This window comes from Gobius niger, assembly GCF_951799975.1.
Source record: "Gobius niger genome assembly, chromosome: 6".
Classification (NCBI taxonomy): Eukaryota; Metazoa; Chordata; class Actinopteri; order Gobiiformes; family Gobiidae; genus Gobius; species Gobius niger.
In genome coordinates, this window is record NC_136857.1 from 5,854,302 (window position 1) to 5,872,852 (window position 18,551).

General features: G+C 42.2%; 1 protein-coding gene across 2 annotated transcripts in view; it reads left to right on the top strand.

Annotated features, from left to right (window-relative positions):
• dlgap4a (discs, large homolog-associated protein 4a) overlaps positions 1-18,311 on the top strand; it is a 133,218-nt gene extending 114,907 nt beyond the window's left edge. For both annotated transcript variants that reach the window (XM_079557696.1, XM_079557697.1), the window contains exons 3-11: positions 315-550; positions 4,333-4,474; positions 5,008-5,227; positions 10,359-10,858; positions 10,945-11,042; positions 13,755-14,161; positions 14,888-14,979; positions 15,133-15,285; positions 17,116-18,311. In XM_079557696.1, coding sequence (XP_079413822.1) covers positions 315-550; positions 4,333-4,474; positions 5,008-5,227; positions 10,359-10,858; positions 10,945-11,042; positions 13,755-14,161; positions 14,888-14,979; positions 15,133-15,285; positions 17,116-17,337 — 2,070 coding nt within the window. In that variant the 3' untranslated portion in view covers positions 17,338-18,311. The remainder of the gene's footprint in view (positions 1-314; positions 551-4,332; positions 4,475-5,007; positions 5,228-10,358; positions 10,859-10,944; positions 11,043-13,754; positions 14,162-14,887; positions 14,980-15,132; positions 15,286-17,115) is intronic.
• The last annotated feature ends 240 nt before the right edge of the window (positions 18,312-18,551 follow it).

Sequence of the window (18,551 nt, forward strand, 5' to 3'; positions counted from 1 at the left end):
AAAGGCAGCGCAGAAAGCACGGATTCATTAAGATGATCGTATATAGACATTAAGCATAAATATAAAATAAATGAATCAGGCCTCTTTGTTTACATGTTGTTACTTTTTATCTCTGTAAACGTATTTTTTTGGTCAGTCATGTCGAAATGTACTTAAAGTTTTTTGTTGTGTGCATTGCTTTGCTTAACCTGGCAAACGCCGACACTCATTTGGCCTCTCACCCTAACTCTCTCATATCTAGCTAGCTACAAGCCCAGTAACTACTACACCATTGTCCACATCATGACACATACTGTGTTTTTCCCACACCACAGGTCCCTTCCGGAGACTGGGCTGGTACACTGGGTCACGGTCGGGGCCGGGGAAATGAGATCCCTTGTCGGAGGATGCGCAGCGGCAGCTATGTGAAAGCCATGGGAGACCTGGAAGACAGTGAGGACTCAGAGGGAAGTCCGAAACCGTCTCCGAAGAGCGCTGCCCGACGTCAGAGTTACCTGAAGGCAACACAAAGATCCCTGAGCGAGCAGCAGCCCCCTCCACCCCCTCGCAAGTGAGTCCAACTGCATGGCTTTTCTTTTGTTATTCTTTTGTTATTAAGTGCTGCTGGGTTAATAATAGCGGCACAACATTTTACAATCCTGTGGTGTTAATTGTGATTTTGGCCGGTGGGATAATTGACCTATAGTCACCACTCAAAATGTTCAGCATTTGAGAATTTCTTTTGGTTTGGATATAATACTACACTTATCCACAAATATTGTGCTTGGTCATTTATTTTGTGACCTAATCATTATCACAGTTTATATACTCAACCAGCCTGTACAAAATGCCTGCCAACATCTAAATTAAATACAATAACACTATGGGGTGAGATTTCAGTATCAGCTACTGTCACAGTCTTTCTTATTACAATTAAAGGATACTTATCATGTAACTGTGACATTTAAAGGTGCATTATGCAACTTTTATGTGGAAAAAAAGTTGATATTTGTGCGTATTTGACCTTGTAGTGACCTAGCAGCTGTATGAGTGGCCAGCAAGGTGCCTTTACTTTCGATCACTGTGGTCTCCCGGGCGCTCCAGGATCAATTGTTTGGAAGGTTTTCACTACTCACGGACCCTCTCACCAGAAAACTTACAAAACGCATTGTAGAGACCACCCTGATTGAAATTAGGTAAAGGTGCCATGGTAGCCACCCATACAGCAGCTGGGTCACTACAAGGTCAAATACACACAAATACCAACTTTTTTCCACATAAAAAAGTTGCATAATGCACCTTTAAGCACCCTGAACAAAAAAAAGTGTGGGCACCTCAGCTAAAGTGTACTGTAATGTCATCTGAATACAGAAAAATGCATGTGTCCCCAAAGGTTAACAGCAGGTGGCAGCATATTTTTCCTTTACGTTAAATTGGACTTCCACATGATCAGAATTTTTCTACAGTAAATGTAAAAGAAAACTAGTTGGTACTTATTTTCCTTAGACAAAACACTTCAACCTTTGCGTTGAACGTTTCTAGAACAAAATGAAGAAGCACTTTATTTGTAGTTGTTGTTATTCACCATGTCCAATTCCAAGACATAGAGTGGATATTACAAATGCGTTCAATTCCATTAACATTTGAGAGTATACTGAAATGTGAACTGCTGAGCTTTGTAACGTTCATTGTGTCTACTTGTTACTAGAGTAAACTAACCTTGAGTATAACTTTCAAGGTTAATTTGATCAGACACAAGGATAAGAGGTGTTGAATTCTTTTTCCTTTACATGTTTGTAGTTTGTATAAATACATTACTATACAGATTATTGTAGAGTTGTCATTGTATTGAATTGATGATAGGTATTACGTAGTAACAAAGTGAAGATGAGGCACAAATATGACAGCAGGTGAATATGTGCTATCTGTTCTACCCTCACACCTACATGGATAGGCCTCGTGGCTACGCTCTCATGCGGGAGGATTATAGCTGGTCTCCGCTGCAAAGTGCATGCTCTGTGCAGCAACTGAGGTCAGTGCTAACCATGGGCCAGCAATGTGACGTGCACCCAGCTTCACCTATCCTGCGCTGAAAACCTGTCAACACCTTCTCCTTTATTCCTTAAACCTTTTTCCTTTTGATTGTCTTTAAAGCAGGGCTCACAAACTGAAATTCACCAGGGGACATATCTACGTAGTATTGTCATCTCATGGGGGCCACATGCTTCAAACACATTGCATGTTCAGGACTGAAATGATTTCATATTGAGAGATTGAGAATACCGGTTGTTAGAGGATAACATTAAATCGCTATTTATCATACTGGGTCAGGCTGTACAGTCGTACTATCTCTGTCATAGCCTTGACTGTGGTGCTCAGGCGCCCACTCTCTGCCACTGAATGCTTGCGTATCAGTATGACGCTCGGAGAGGGTATTTATCCCTCTTCTGTGGAAGCATAGACAGACTTGAATGGTAGGACTAGCGCAATGTCTCGAGTTCATGTCTCCGGGTCCCGCACCAATGGTAAATAAACTTCTCCTGCATAAGACATCCAGACTGCTGCCTGTCATTCATCTATCCTCTCGAACACCATTGTTATTTCTCTAATACCGGTAGATTTGTCATTTCGATTTTAAAATCTTATAATACAAATTGTATACACATTCAAGAGCTCTGAGAGAAGACTGAAATTTTGGTGCATTCATGTGGACTGGGGAGCTCGTTTTCCCGAGAGGTGACGTCATTGTCTCCAGTTGGTTTGTGTTCATGTGGTTTTACGTGGGAAAGTGGGGATTTTGATGTCATCAAATAAAAACGGTCTTTTATCATTGATTAGCACTTAGCTGAGCTAATCATTTAAATGTGTTAGCGTCTTAAAAGCTAAGCCATTAGTTTGTTGGTTTTAAAAAAAATCACTGCTATTGTTGATTTCAGGCATTTCACTCACAATTTTGTTCTAGCAGTGTTTAATTAAAAAGTAGTCTCGCCAACCAGACTCCGCTTCTTTACAGAAGAGAGTCTGGCAACACTCCATTGCGCGCTTTCAAAGGAAGTGACGCAGCGATATGGAGCCTACCGACCAATCAGAGCAGCTCCCTGAACGGGCGTCACGTTGTTGCGCCTTTGTTTTGTAGTTTTTCAACACAAGCAACCACTTCACGTAATGCTCCGGTTTGCTTGTATTCTTCTGACATAAACGACAGAAGTCATTTACTGAACTCCGTGTGGCAGGAGCGCCATTGTTAATGTCCGAATGACGACAACTTTCTTGTCGCTGTTTCTGTCGTCACATCCGCTATGTTCTCATTGGCTGCTATGCACTTCGGTTGTCCCACATTAGTCCCGCCTCAAGCAGTAGCCTTTCTACGACAGGGTCGCCAGACTAGTCTCGTGTTTATTAATTAATAAACATCGGAGATTAGTCTGGATGCCAGGCTAACTAAAAAGTTCACATTAGACAATAAAAGAACAACTCAGCTGATTTCCGCAGTCAGGTGCAGAAGTCGGGAAGCTTGTTTTGACGAACTGGGGTCGTTCGCCCGAGTTCCCGAGGACCACATAAATGCACCATATGAAAGGGAAACCTAATATAAGGAGCACATGCATTTCAGGACAGGTTTGTAGGAGGTAGGTATATAAAGTACAGGGTTTGCAGATTTCATAAGACACTACAGAGACCTAATATTTTGCCGTCAACAGACGAGATGTCACATTACATAAAAATGTGCTGCCATTAAATTTCGCCAATTCGCCATTCAAATTAAGACTTCGATTTGATTGTGATAAATCATGCAGTGCTGACATCACTTTAGTTCATCAAACAAACAGGAAAATACCGTTCACTTTGACACTTAGAAAAGAAGGATTAATTCTACCTGTAATAAATAATGATTCTGTATGAAAACATTTTGTGGGCCAGATTGTATTGTATATGTCATTACAAGACCCAAACAACAGCGTGAGGTAGACCGCAATTGCCCAATGGTCCGCCAGTTTGAGACCCCTGCTTTAAACACTATGTTCGTTGTTGTGATAATTCTTTGGTGTTTTCAGCTTCCTAACACATATGCCACACCCTGCGCACATGTTTTTTGCTTACAGCGATCACAGCGGGACACCAGCAAAAAGGAAACTTGTCAGCACATTTCCAAGCCTATAATGAAAGACACATTTAAAGTGACTTACCCTTTCCCCTGTGCTGCTATTTTAAACACCAAAATAGCACCGCTGCACCGTACTTAATGTTGAAATACCCAAGGGAGTCTCTTCTGTAACCCAAGCTGTCCCTAATGGTGTCAGTAAAGCTCAGTCGTGTGTTATTGTGATTGAGGCTGATCATTTGCGTCCGCAGCTCCCTGCCGTGCCTCAAAGAGCTGTCTACTAATCGGAGCCTCGATAACCTGGACTGTCTAGTGAGTCCAGTGGAGACGCAGCAGCGACACAGGAGCGAGTTCAGCTACTGCTCTGCTACACTGGGCAGGGTAGCAAGTCAGGTAAGAAGATAACTTTGGGGGTTCAAATGTCAATTAATACCTACAATTATTCTAATGCTGTTAGAAAATACTGTACAGACTCATTGTTATAACACATATTGAATGTTATCTTCATTAATGGAAACAGTATATAGGTATGGTATAGTATAGTTTAGGTTTCAAGTACTGAACAATAGCTATTTAGCACATTACAGGAGCCATAATATATCACAAAATCACTGAGCTCTTCCATCTGACTGAGATTTACAATTTTTCAGCCTACACAGCCTATGAGAAATAATGTATGGTGGGAATTCATGATTTTCTATGAGAAACTACTATTAAAGCGACATTCTGTGTTGAAATTGAAAAGTCACGTATTGCAAAAACATTGCTATTGCAGTTTATTCACATATTGTGCATCCATAGCAGGTGCGAGGGTTGACAAATCCCGTGGTCAGTTCTCCTTTTGCACATGCATCGTTTCACAAACTGTGAACACAGTCAAAATCAAGTTTAAGTGAAACTGCATTACTACTGCCTGTATAATCCAGGTGTGTGGCCAGAGCTGTGGTCACTCTGTGAACGTGTACGGTGAGACAGAATCCCAGGCGGTGGAGGCCCTGGACCTCCCTGCTCCCACCTGCTTCCGCTCGCGCAGCCACAGTTACCTGAGGGCCATCCAGGCCGGCTGCTCCCAGGACGACGACACCTCTGTGGACTCCGACTCTCCTCCGCCCACCACAGCCAGCTACAGCTACAGCTCCAACACACGTGAGTGTAATTCTACCTGACAGAAGCAGGAAAGAAAATAGTTTTCGGTCATATTTTAGGTTGATAATATATGCTTGTGTCATGTCTACAGTATTTCTTTATCATAGTGTTTTTTTTTTATGCTTCAGACTACTTGCATTGCAACTTGTCTTGGCTATGGTTTAATAATTAATTAGTCCAGGCTTAGTTCAGGTTGTGAAGTAAGTAGGAGGCTGCAAGTAGTAACCTGATCATATGATTAAATTACTAATTATCATTTAATATTTTGGAAAAGCCTGATTGCACGGGCTATTAGGGCTGGGACGATACACTTTTTTCATGATACAATAAGTATCACGATACTCAGGGGCCGATCCGATACATATTGTGATACAGTAAGTAATATGTTTACCTTCAAATGTGTAAAAAAGAAGGTGTCATGTGTCCAGAGTTTATAAACCAAATGCCGTTTGACATTTATTAACACAAAATGTAAGTGCTGTCACTGGAAGATAAAATGCCTCCAGGCACAATTGATATATCCCACTATATATCCCTCATGTTATCTAATGTGTCAAATATAACATGTTTGGAGCTGATAATGTAGTCTTTACATTCATGAGCAATTACATACAATTAATGCACACAAGTATTAAACGTAGTATTGTCTCAAAGGGCAAACCACTGGCATGGGAAGGAGAACACTGGCTGCGTCTTTGTCCTTTTACTCCCTGTGTGTAGCCTATATTGTATCCCAAGCGCACCTAGGCTGGACACGTTCATAAACAATATTAAAGGGAGACTGTTTAAACCAATCATATTTACTTTGGGGCAAGCTCTCTGTCCAATCGCTCGCGCTGATCGTCTCTGGGAGAGAGCGTGCACTCCAATCGCGGTTGTCAAGGGCGTGCACTACAAACCTTTTCTTCAGAGCGTCGTTGTGTTCGTCTCACGACCGGAGATCCCTCCTTATGCTGTCCGCTGTCCGGGTGCTAATACATAAAGGACCAAATTTGCGGATTTTCGAGTCGCCGACACTAAAGTAAGGGTTTTACCGCATCTTGATCTCGCCATTACACATGTTCAGGATGCCTATTGTGTGAAACGCCGACATTTGGAGCGGGCTAAGCTAGGCGGCTAACGATAGCAAACGTGGAGATAAACCTCACCAGCAACCGAACAATAAATGGGGCTCATAACGTGACCGGTGCAGGCAGGCAGGCAGGGAGGGTGCTATAAATGACCGGGTGTTCATCAATATTTGCCCATTCGTCTCTCACAAACGCATAATCGTCTGCTATGAATGTAGTAGATATTGTAAAATATCCTCATGTTACCATTAGCCTCCTAAGCTAACTGGAGCTAAGGCGTCAACATCCCGCAGGCTCCGTGATGCCTCCATCCCGCGTTCAGCAGGACCAACTGTTTATTGTCTGGTTTAGTAGAAGATAAGATGCGTTTTTACCGACCTGCCTTCTGTTTATGTGCCAGTAGCCGCCGGGGTTATTTAAAACTCACGTAGCGGCTCTGAGGAAGCATATGATATGACACACCGGTGACGTGCAAAGAGACATAACATCTGTTGCAGGTGACAAGCGTCTCCCATGCAAGCGCTCCTTCAGCCTAAACAGCCCAACTTTCTGTTATAAATCTAACTGACCTAAATCAGCAAATTGCCTTAGCCTCGTCCATGTTAAACCGGCCCTTTCAGACACTAATCTTTCATGTAGCATGTGATACAGCTCACAAGCGTGAGGCATGAAGTAAGCTGTGAGTCACATTGGCTTAACAAAATGACTAAATCAAAAATGCAACTTTGAACTCTGAACTTGAAGTGTGGGACTTTTTCTTGGCAGATTTTGCAATTCAGACAACATGTCGCTGCCAGTGTTATTAATACATATTTAGTTTTGCTTTTAGCCCGCATGGGAATGTACACTCCTGAATCAGGGCAGCACATTTTAATGTACAATCAGCAAATCACAAAGACTACCATTTATTGGATAATCGAATGTCCTGTAAAATCAGCAACAAAAGCTGCCCCTTAAAGATGTATTATGTCTTAACTCTGCTTAGACCTTTTCTAAACAAATGTTTGTTCATGTGATTCTTGTATTACTTAGTTAAACAGCTCATGTGTTAATGCTTCTGAAGTTGTCTTTATTTAAAAACGTACATCGCATTTTAGTTTTTATTCCAAAATCTTGCAGCCTTAACCTGACTGTTGCAGAATACTCTGACCCGGCCTAAACTGCAATCTTTTAGAAGCAATTTCAAGAGTGCCTTATGTTTTCAATTTCTCTCCTCTATTGCCAGCAGCCATGTGTTGAAAGCTGGGGATGTGATCAAAATTTAATAAGCTTCCTGTGTATTGTGCAGCGCCTGAGGGCTACTGCCTGGCGGTTAGGACACTGGCTTTTAGTTGAAAATCTGACCACCTGCGCTGCCAGCATCAAAAGAAATGCCCCAGTAAGCACAAAGAAAGCAGATATATTTTTCATTTGTAATATTCTCTCTGGAAGTTCTATACATGCATCATCGGGCTCATTGTATGACTGAGGTGTGGTCATAGTGTCTAGTGGATGGACAGACTCTGAGTCATCATCCACAACATTACACTCTTCTCTTCGCTCTCATTGATGAGGTCATGGTTTAACGCTGCTAACATGAGTGCCACTGACTCTACTGATAATGCCATGAATGAACCAGAACCCCGTAGACATTTTATTCATGTCTAAACAAATGATATACAATCACATGAGAACTTGAAATACACAATCACAATTGACGACGCAATCCTGAGCTCTTTTCTCAGGAGCCAGACGAAGAGGCTCTCAGGATATGTTGTGTACATAAACGCCTACAGAAATCAATGCTGCTCATCCCCACTACCTGCCTTCTGTAATTTTAAACAAAGCACTTAGACCTTCCAGTAAGTCCATCTGGAAGATATAAATAGTTATCTTTGTTACTCATGATCTAACGATTCTTTCTTCTTTCAAACATCAGCTCGAGTATTTTTAGCTTTTCATTCCTCAGATTTCTGAAGCCATGGTTTGTTTATTCCTTTTTAACAAATGGCATAGTTTAGTCGAAGTACAGTATTGCGATACCTCATTTAGTTATACATCTCTATTGTTGATCTTGTTCGTTGCTCCTCGACCATGTCTTTTATGGCTTTTGGCCCGTGTTCAGACATGAGCACAAAGAAGTGATTCATAATGTAATGATACTATCCTCTACAGTACATAATCCAGGCCTGGGGTGTGTTGGCTGCTGCTTTACAGCTATTGATGCCCTTATTAAGACTAATTTAATATCACTCGACTTCACTGTAACCACCAATAACAATAATTACCAACAATCATCATATTAAAACGTTGTAGAGCTGTTGATAATCACTGCTTTACATTTAAAGTTGTGTCAAAGTGACTTGAGTTGGCTCTCTCTCCATTAGGCACTTTGTGTGTACTGATCCATTACAAAGCTCTGTGTCCTGTTCCTTTGGATTATTTTGCATAAAAGCAGAGCGTAACTAAATGAAACGCACCAACAGCTAGTTAACACAAGTCGACACATCTCACATGGTGTATTTCTGCCTCTGTTCTTTCTGATGAGAATATGCAAAAACAAAACACACATTTGTGTTTAACTTGAGTAAACGCTGCTGGTTGAAAGCTCAAAACACTAAGAGACAATAATGGCTTTAATGTCCACTTGTTATTGATCTCAATTGTTTCCTGGACAAAAGAGGATAGAGACCATCAACCTTCTCAAGTCATTAAAACCTGTTATGGCTCTTCACTATTTATAAACGGTCGTAAATGCAGTGAATGAGTAACAGAATGCCACTACTCTTGAATCTACTGTAGCTCAGTGGTTCTCAAACCTTTTTAGTCGCGACCACCAGTATAGCTGCTGCTGGTGTTTAGCGACCACAGCGCATGTTTTCCATTCAAGCTACATATAATCTGCCGACTCCCTGAAATTATCCCACAGAGTCCCGACCACCAGGTTGAGAACCACTGTAGCTTGTGCAGCATATTGTTGTGAAATGTTCCAGTAGAAAATCACAATGGCAATGTTGTCTTGTAATCTCCATGGCCAGAAACGCATTGTTATGTTGGGTCATGACGAAGAAGCAAAAGTACAGAACTTCTAATCCTTTGCTTCGTGCAAGGGCTGACAATCTCAGTAGGTTTTATTTGTAAGCTTTATTCTTATTCAAGGGCGTTTCACCATTCAAAAGATAAAATATTCTTAAAGGCCATCACAATAGTCCTCATATTTCATCACTTTGGACCCACGGAAACCAAACGATGAATGACTAAATGTTAACATCAAGCTGCATCGAGACCCTCGGCGTCTTTTATTGAGTGCCTGATGCAGAGGAGACGCTCGCCCGTGTCGTGGCTCGGCTGTGCTCCTGACGCAGAGCTGTCAGAGCATTGGCAGCGGAGTAAATACTAAGCCCAGATTCCACCGCCTGTTTGTGTGCGCGGCTGTGGCTTTTAATGAGAGCTTGGCTGGTGCCGTGAGTCATTGGCTGATGACAGGAGTGCAGCACCCACACAATTACAGGGTTAGGGTCCCATTTGGAATGATACTGCCACTGGAGGGAAAAACTCCTCGCACATTTTTACCATTTGTTAAAAATGTCGAGCTTGTTTCTTCCATCAAACTTTTTTTTTAGACAATTACGTCGATTATCTCTGAGCGCAGCATGTGACCCAGTGAGAAATGAGATTAGCTGTTTATCTCTATTGTTGTAATTTGAATGGTCGTAATTAGCAAATGGCAAAGGCTGCGTTTACTGCCAACAACTAAATATCCTGAGGTGTCATGTCAGAAAACCTGCTAACCCTGTCGTTTACGCCTCTACCAGCATGTTCTAAAATGCATGTGATGCTTATTTTAGTTTGGCAGTTCATGTTTCAGTCGTCTCTCAGAGGTTCGTGCTCCAGGTTTGAAGATGAACTGAAAAATTGAAATTGGATATTTTCCTATGTTGTAGACATCAATAGAATAGTGTGATTGTTCTTCTTGGATCACATTGTTTATGCCATAAAAGCTGCACCTGGCAGATTAAGCGCACGAAAACAGAGGGAACCAGCAGCCTGTTTTCATACCGAGTCTTTTTTTGTGTCTGCAGTCAACAACAGGAAGGGCCCTCCTCCGGTCCCACCCCGCACCACCTCCAAACCACTCATCTCAGTGACTCTACAGAGCAGCACCGAGTCAGCCCAGGACACTTACCTCGACCAGCAGGACCGGGGCAGTGACGTGAACAGCCAGTCGGGGCGCAGCAACTCCTCGGACAGCCTCTGTAGCATCCGCACGGGCAGCCTGGCCAAAAGCGCCTACTCGTCTGCCCTCGCTATCATCACGCCCGTCCCCCCCGTGCCCATTCCGACTGCTATCACTGTCGTCGTGCCCCCCGTCCCAGCCCCGCGGGACTTGCCTCCCAACACTACTGCTAATACCGCTGCTGCTACTTCTACTGCTCACACTGCAACTACTGCTACTGCTACCACAGCCACTTCTACCACTTCCACTTCTACACAGTGCCAAAATGATACCCTGACCCCTATTATCACCCTCGACGAACCCCCAACCGCTCCCAAGAGGAAATTGTCTTCTATTGGAATCCAGGTGAATTGCACTGGACAGATTTGTGGGCTGTTCTTTTTTTTGAATGAGAAAATTAGCTAACCCTCCTTTTGACATTTTTCTTCCAGGTTGATTGTGTTTCGCCAATCCCAAGAGAAGAACCTCTCGCCATCACTGCACCTTTAAAATTTCAGTCAATTGGGGTTCAAGTCGAGAACGGCAGGCCGTAAGTACAGTCATCTTGAACCAAGACTATATATATGACAGAGGTTACATTAACCGAAAATCCTCCCTCATTTACGGAATATTTTTTACTTTGATGGAAAATTTCAAAGGCCGTCCGTCATTTTGAAGGATTGAAAATCAAGCCGTAACGAAAATAAAGACGCAGCTCTGCTGTTTTTCATAGCGCGCGGGGCTCTCTCTCTCTCTAAAGTTTCATATCGCGTCTTGTCTTGGATGAGCTCTCACAAGTTGTATCACTGCCTTGCTAGCTAACTTTCCTTACCCAGACGCTAACAACAACACGGGGAAGAAAACCACGATGCAGGCGCAGTTAAAGGCTAATAATATCCTTCCTATGTGGAGCCGCTCTTCTCACGTCAGTCTCAGGACGAGCCCATCTATGTCCCCCCCTCTCTCTCTTTCCCTCCCCGTGTGCGTAGCGGGCAGTACGTCGTGCAGTGATGTGAACATTGTCCCGCTCACCCACTGTTTCTTACATTCTGTTAAAATTTAAAAATTGCAAATAATAAGCTCCACTTTAGATTTGTATTAGTGTAATCTGAGCCATGATATTGATGAGCAGGTGATGCTCTGAAAGTCGTCCTCCTCCGAGTTAATTCACATTTCTGTTGCAAAATGTACCATGACTGTTCAGATCAGGTTTAGTTTAGCTCCATTTATCCTGCAATCTCACATTTTTACTAACATAAATGATATGCAGTCTATATATATATACATTTGTTTTTTTTTTAAAAGAGAGATTAATTCATGAAGGATAAAAATGGCTCATGACGGATTTTTTTCAACCCTGTCCTTCAAAATGAAGGAGAGAAATTATCCCGAGCGAAACCACTGATATATGATTGTGTTGTGAGAAGATTTTCTATAAATGCACACTGTGGAACTCTCCTGGTTGTATGTCGTTAGGAGTAAATAAACTGTAAAAAAAAAGTCAAAACATAATGAAACATGCTCCTACGGCTCAGAGGAACTAATATATTTAAACTTCATGTTTGGTCTTCTGCAGTCAAAGCAAAGCAGCAACATTTCCATAGAGATGGTGTTGTCCCACTCCCTACAAATTATGAGTCAAGTCTGGAATGGGGAACCTCCTATCAGATGTTATTTTTCACCAATAAAACCCTGATTTCCATCAATTTATTGAGTAAGTTTAGTTTAATATTACTGAAAATTGCATATCAGTCAAAATTGTCATGGTAAGGAAAGTCACAATTTTAGCAACTCTCTGGTGACATAGCTTGACAAATGAATAGTACATGTACAGTAAGCAGCCAAGACAACACTCAGAAACTCACATCTCTATCAACACATTGTACAGGAGGCCTACTCGTGTACACAGTATTCAGCAGTTATTCCACCAGCCTCCTGTCAGCAGCAGCACACTTCATTCTCGTGATTGATGTCTATTGAGCATTGTTTCGACTGCAGTCTTTTGAACATCATGAAAAAAATCCCCAGCCGTTGAACGTTTTCCGTGTTCTGTAATGTCCCGTAATCACATTTGTTTGACGGGCTCCTTCCTTTTCCACTGCTCATTATCTCAGAGCCACGCGCTCATTTCATGCCCCACCTAATATCGGACTAATTTTCTCCCGCTGCATTCGACAGTGATGTCCCCAGCCCTCTGTTCAATCCAGCCCTTCTGCTGTTCCCCATTTTAACTAGCTTCCACTGTAGCACTTTGAGATTTGCATTATGAGGTAGGTGGAATATTGCAAATTAGATGGGAGGTTAGACTGGGTATGAAATGATTGTTTATGTCAAATTGAAGTTCTTTAAATACAGCATAAGATTTCCCCCAGAAAACAACTAAGTTCAAGCATTCTTTTCAAAATGTGTCTTTACTGTGTGTGGGCTCGCCTCTTGTTGGAACTGACATCTTGGATTGAAACCTCACCAGCTCGTCTCAATGGACATGTTGTTGCTTTGCTTAACTGCCGGTGACCAAAGATGAGGCTTTAATGCTTTATGTGCCTGTTTGGCATTCCAGACATGTCTCATTTCGCTGCTCTTGTGATATATTTGCATAACCTGGAATGTTACACAGTGTACTTATAAGTGTAATCATTTCTTTACTAATAAACAGGCATTTTAGTTGACAACTTCCTAAATAATGAGCAACACATTGGAGGTTTAAGCCCTTAACTCCCACCTGAACCGAGCACATTTTCTCCAGTTTGGCTTTACCCCAGTCCAAAAGCTTCTGGGAAAAGCTGTGAAAATAGCAACAGAACTGAGACGAAAACAATGATGGAAATGTGACAAAAACGTGAGAAAACATTGACAAAAAAGTGCCGAAAAATTTATGAAAAGGTGGCACAAATGTCACATAAATGTCACAAGAAATTGGCAAAAAATTGATGAAAAAATGACAAAAAATTGACAAAAATTTGACCAAAAAAAGTGATAAAATGTGACAAAAAAATGTGATCAAATTAGACCAAAAAATGGACAAAAATGTGACAAAAAATGGACGAAAAAATGACAAAAAAATTACAAAAAAAATTACAAAATGTTACAAAAATGAGTTGAATACCAAACAAAAAATGATGGAAAAAAAATCTGATGACGTAAGGAAAAAGATCCTCTCGGTTCAGGCGGGAGTTAAGAGGTTAAGGGCTGGTGCATGAATGAAAACCCATGGGGTTCACAAAGATGCTCTTCAACTCCTCTGATTCTGTGTTTTGTGCAGTCTGAGCAGAGACAGCAGCATGGCCTCCCGACAAAACACTGAGTGTGAGCCGTGTGAGCCACAGGAGACCAACTGCATCAACATCGCCACGACCAATGGGCAGGACAAACCCGCAGAACTGTCGACCCAGAAAACCAGCCCTGCCTCCTCCAGGATATCCTCCCCTCCCGAGTCGCTAGACCCCGCGCTGGACCCCTCCTCGCTGCCCCCTCCCGACCCCAGCCTGCAGACGGGCAACGGCAGCACCACCACCACTACGAGCGGCGATAACGCCCAGTTCAGCACGCCGGCCTGCTCCCGGGACGGAAATTGGTTCCTCAAGCTCCTGCAGGCTGAAACGGGGCGCATGGAGGGCTGGTGTCAACAAATGGAGCAGGAGACCAAAGACAACCAGCTGTCAGAAGAAGGTACGAGTGTGAATAAATGCTCTGTAAACAACCTGGACAGGTCAATGAAGTAGAAGAGGGTGAGCACTTCACAGGTCATGGGCACCGTTTCACCAATAAGATCACCGATGATGCAGTATTCTCATTAGAAATCTATTGGAACCTGTAACAAGGCTATTATTTAGTCATATATTATGTTCGGTCCACTATCAGATGGGGGTGCTGCTAACACGTATTGATTATATGGTATTTTCTTATGATCCATACAATGGGAAAATGCAAAAGTGTTGAAGCTTTTACTTATAATGTTTGCATTAACAATCTATTATTTATGGCATATTCCGATTGATGCTCATTGCTGAAGTTGAGCTTATATGCATTATCGTCATTTAAATGAGGAAATCAAAAATATATGAAGAAATAATCTTAATGCACCACAAAAGTCATCCATCCCCATGTAGACTGTGTAGACTGATAGAATATTATGATATCACACTGTACATTTGAAACCACAGGCACAGATTTGGGTTTTTGGTCATCTATCTCAGTCTCTCAGAACTATTTTCGTCTCCCATGCAGGCTTTTTGACAGATTTTCCTCTGCAGCGTCTAAAATATAAATGAACATGAGTCAGTGTAGATACCCCACCCGTCTTTTCTTGTCATGCACAAATGTTTATTTAAATTCCCGTCTCTGTGTTGCCTGTTTGTTGCTAATCCCTCTTTAATGTGTGTTTTAATTTTGCAGTACTGGGAACAATCCGGAGTGCCGTCGGCAGTGCTCAGCTCCTGATTTCACAGAAGTTCGAACAGTTCAGGGGTCTGTGTAATGAGAATCTGGTAAGCACCCACGGTAAACTGTATTGAGTCACCTTTGAGCATGCTGATCAGCGCCAAATTGCTTTAGTCACACACTTAGCACGGCTCTTGGTTCTCTAAAAGTGCAGATGAAAAGTTTGTAAATGGATGTGATTTGTTTTTGTTTCTCACTAGAACGTAAATGCCAATCCCAGACCCACAGCACAGGACCTCGCGGGCTTCTGGGACCTGCTCCAGCTCTCGATAGAAGATATCAGCATGAAGTTTGATGAGCTTTATCAGCTTAAAGCCAACAACTGGCAGCTTCCTGAGAAATCGGAAAAGAAGGTAAAGTCATTGTTTGTAGCACATGTGTCAAACATGCCAGATGATTTAACCTCTTACCACCCGCCTAAACCAAATGCATTCTGTCCTCTTTGGCTATTATATAGGCCTGTGTAACACCTCATTTGAAAGCTAAGACCCACAAAACAGATTTTTTTTTTCTCGCATTGTTGCGGTGTTGTGTCACCTTTTGTATGTTGTTGTTTTTTTCCCCCCACATTTTTGTTGAATTTTTGTCACTTTTTGGTTGAATTTTTGTCATTTTTTGTTTGAGTTTTTGTCACATTTTTGTCACTTTTTGGTTGACCTTTTTGTCACTTTTGGTTGACCTTTTTGTCACATTTTTGTTGAATTTTTGTCACTTTTTGGTTGAGTTTTTGTCACATTTTTATCACTTTTTGGTTGACCTTTTTGTCACTTTTGGTTGACCTTTTTGTCACTTTTTGGTTGACCTTTTTGTCACTTTTTGGTTGACCTTTTTATCACTTTTTGGTTGAGTTTTTGTGACATTTTTGCCACATCTTTGTTGAATTTTTGTCACTCTTTAGTTGTTTTTTTTCCCATTTTTGTTGAATTTTTGTCACTCTTTGGTTGTGTTTTTGGCACATTTTTGCCACATCTTTGTTGAATTTTTGTCACATTTTTGTTGCGTTTACATCCTTGTTTTCTTCTCATTTTTTGTGGCTATTTTGCTGTTTTTTCCCAAGAAGCTTTTTGATTAGGGTAAAGCCAAACTGGAGAAAATGGGATCCGTTCAGGTGGGAGTTAAGAGGTTACTGTGGAGTTACGGATTTTTAAAGAAATAATCAGAATGCTCACTCCAACCACTAGGGGGCAGCTTAAATTTGAGAAAGGAAAGAATTCCACACGTGTCCAGCAGAGGGAATTGACATAGTGAAAGATCAGGATATAAACAACATATTAAAGCCATGTGGTAAATGCTTAGTCTGCCCCAGGGCATCGAGTGTGGAGTTCATGATTAACGACTATATGTAGCACTTAGAGAAACGTGAGACACCGGCTGATGAAGCGCAATAAGTGAAAGCCGTTGCCATTTATTAGGCCAGTGTTTCCCAACCAAGGGTATGGGGACCTAGCAGGGGGTACTTGAAACTATTGCAAATGGAAAAAAAGGGGAAACTGAACACTAGGTTGACAAGAGAAGCTGTAAAATTTCTAGTTTTGGGAGAATTTTCACTTCATTTTCAAGTCAACATTGCCAATTTACTGAAAAATAGCTTATTTTTAAGTCATTGCTTTCTAAATAACTTGCAACACCCTTGAGGTAGGGGGTACATGAACTACGACTGAAAGGTCCAAGGCGTCCGTAAGACAAAAAAGGTTGGGAAGCACTGTATTAGGCTACAGGCCTTTATAATATATGTGGCCCGCGAGCCGCCGTGGGGGCTGAATTTCGGCCCACGGCCCAAAACAACTTCGACACCCTTGGTTTGTAGGATTTCGCAGGGCAACATGACATTGGAAAACTGAGAAACTTTAAAGGGACTATACAGAGTTTAATAATGTTAAAATTAAGTATTTTTATCCACCTACATGTTCCACCCATATCGTAATGTGTAGAAGGAGCCCAGACCTGTTCACCACAACTGCCTCTAAAATCCTGCACTCAAAAAGGTGTTAATTCAGGTCCCAAGTGTTGTCATGCACAAGCTTAATATAGAGACTGCAGTTACACATAAGACCAGAGGTGGCAGCAGTGAGCATAAAATGAGCAACTTTCATCTAGCCCCTTTAACGTTTTTAAGACAGATTCTGATTTGAATTTAATCTATTTGGTAACATGCCCGTATAAAAAACAATGTTATTTTGCAGGATGAAAACAAGCTTCCATCATCTGTGCCAAAGAAGCCGTGTAAGCCCAAACTGGCGGCGGGGAAGGACAGGAGCGTGGACAGTGCCGTGGACAAGCAGCGGCAGGAGGCCAGGAAACGGCTGATGGCAGCGAAGCGCGCGGCCTCCGTACGGCAGAACTCGGCCACGGAAAGCGCCGACAGCATCGAAATCTACGTCCCCGAGGCCCAGACGCGCCTCTGAGGACAAACCAGCACTGATCATCACAACAACTCACTTTGGACATTGGACACATTTGAGAAGCCTATCGGATGCACATGGGGGTTGATCCTTTATAGCAGCTGATAACGAAAAAGACATCGGGGATGGGGGGTGGGTGGGATCACAAGGCATCAAAATAATCCAGTGAAAAAGCAGATTACCGCCCTGCTGCAACGGGACAGAAATCCAGATGTTTAATACTATTGTTATTATTATTATTATGATAAGTAAAACGTATATCAAGACTTGTGAAATGTGCAAATATCTTGGTAAAAGGACCCTGTTCTTTGTGAGCTTTTGGACTGTCCCTGTGCTGAGTCTTACGGGCAGGCTATCGGGCCGAGCGACCATCTCCACACTCTCAGGATACACGCGCAGGTGTGCCCACTGTCCAGAGTCTTCCTGTTCTCTGTCCCTCTCTTCGGAAAATTCGACACGGGGCCGCCGACGGTTAGAAAGTACAAGAGAGGTTCAAAACTGGAGAGGTTGAAAATGCAGAGAACCAGAGGAAGGCGGTAGCATAAATATTATAAAGATCACACTATTACAATGCTTATTTTGTAAATGTTGTATACCAAGATTATTTGTTAGAGAAGGGTCAGTGTTGAGTACCGAGGTAGTTTTTTATAGCTTAAATACATGTCACGACATATTAGCACTTGACGCAATCATCACTCCGCTCCTCCTCCTCCTCCTCCTCCTCCTCCTCTCGTCACAAACACTCACTCTTGTGTCTGTGAATGCTCATTGTTTAAAGTCTTAGGAGTGACTGCCAGCCGGTGAGCCGCTGTGGAATGTATGAAAAAAATGTTTGCGTTAACAATTCATATCATAACTTGATCGCTGCACTTAACCCCCCGTTCATGTCAGATCAAGTTTTCCCTCAATCGCTGCATCCTTCTGTGCTGATGCAGGTGGACCAAGACACTCGACATATGACGTGCAGTGGGATCAGGAAGTTTCAGATCAGATTTTATTAGCAGATGCCGAAATCATGCACAAGTTTATGTTCTGTGGGTAAGAATTCTGACTACCCTGCAAGAATGCAATAAAAAAGTGTGGACAAGAGGGAGATAATGAAGTCGTACTGGCATAAAGTAGGATCGCAATATCGATGCAAATACCAAGGTGTTTTAAATTGAAATCCATAGACACATGAGATATATTACCAAAGCCATAATTTCTCGTGCTGCCCA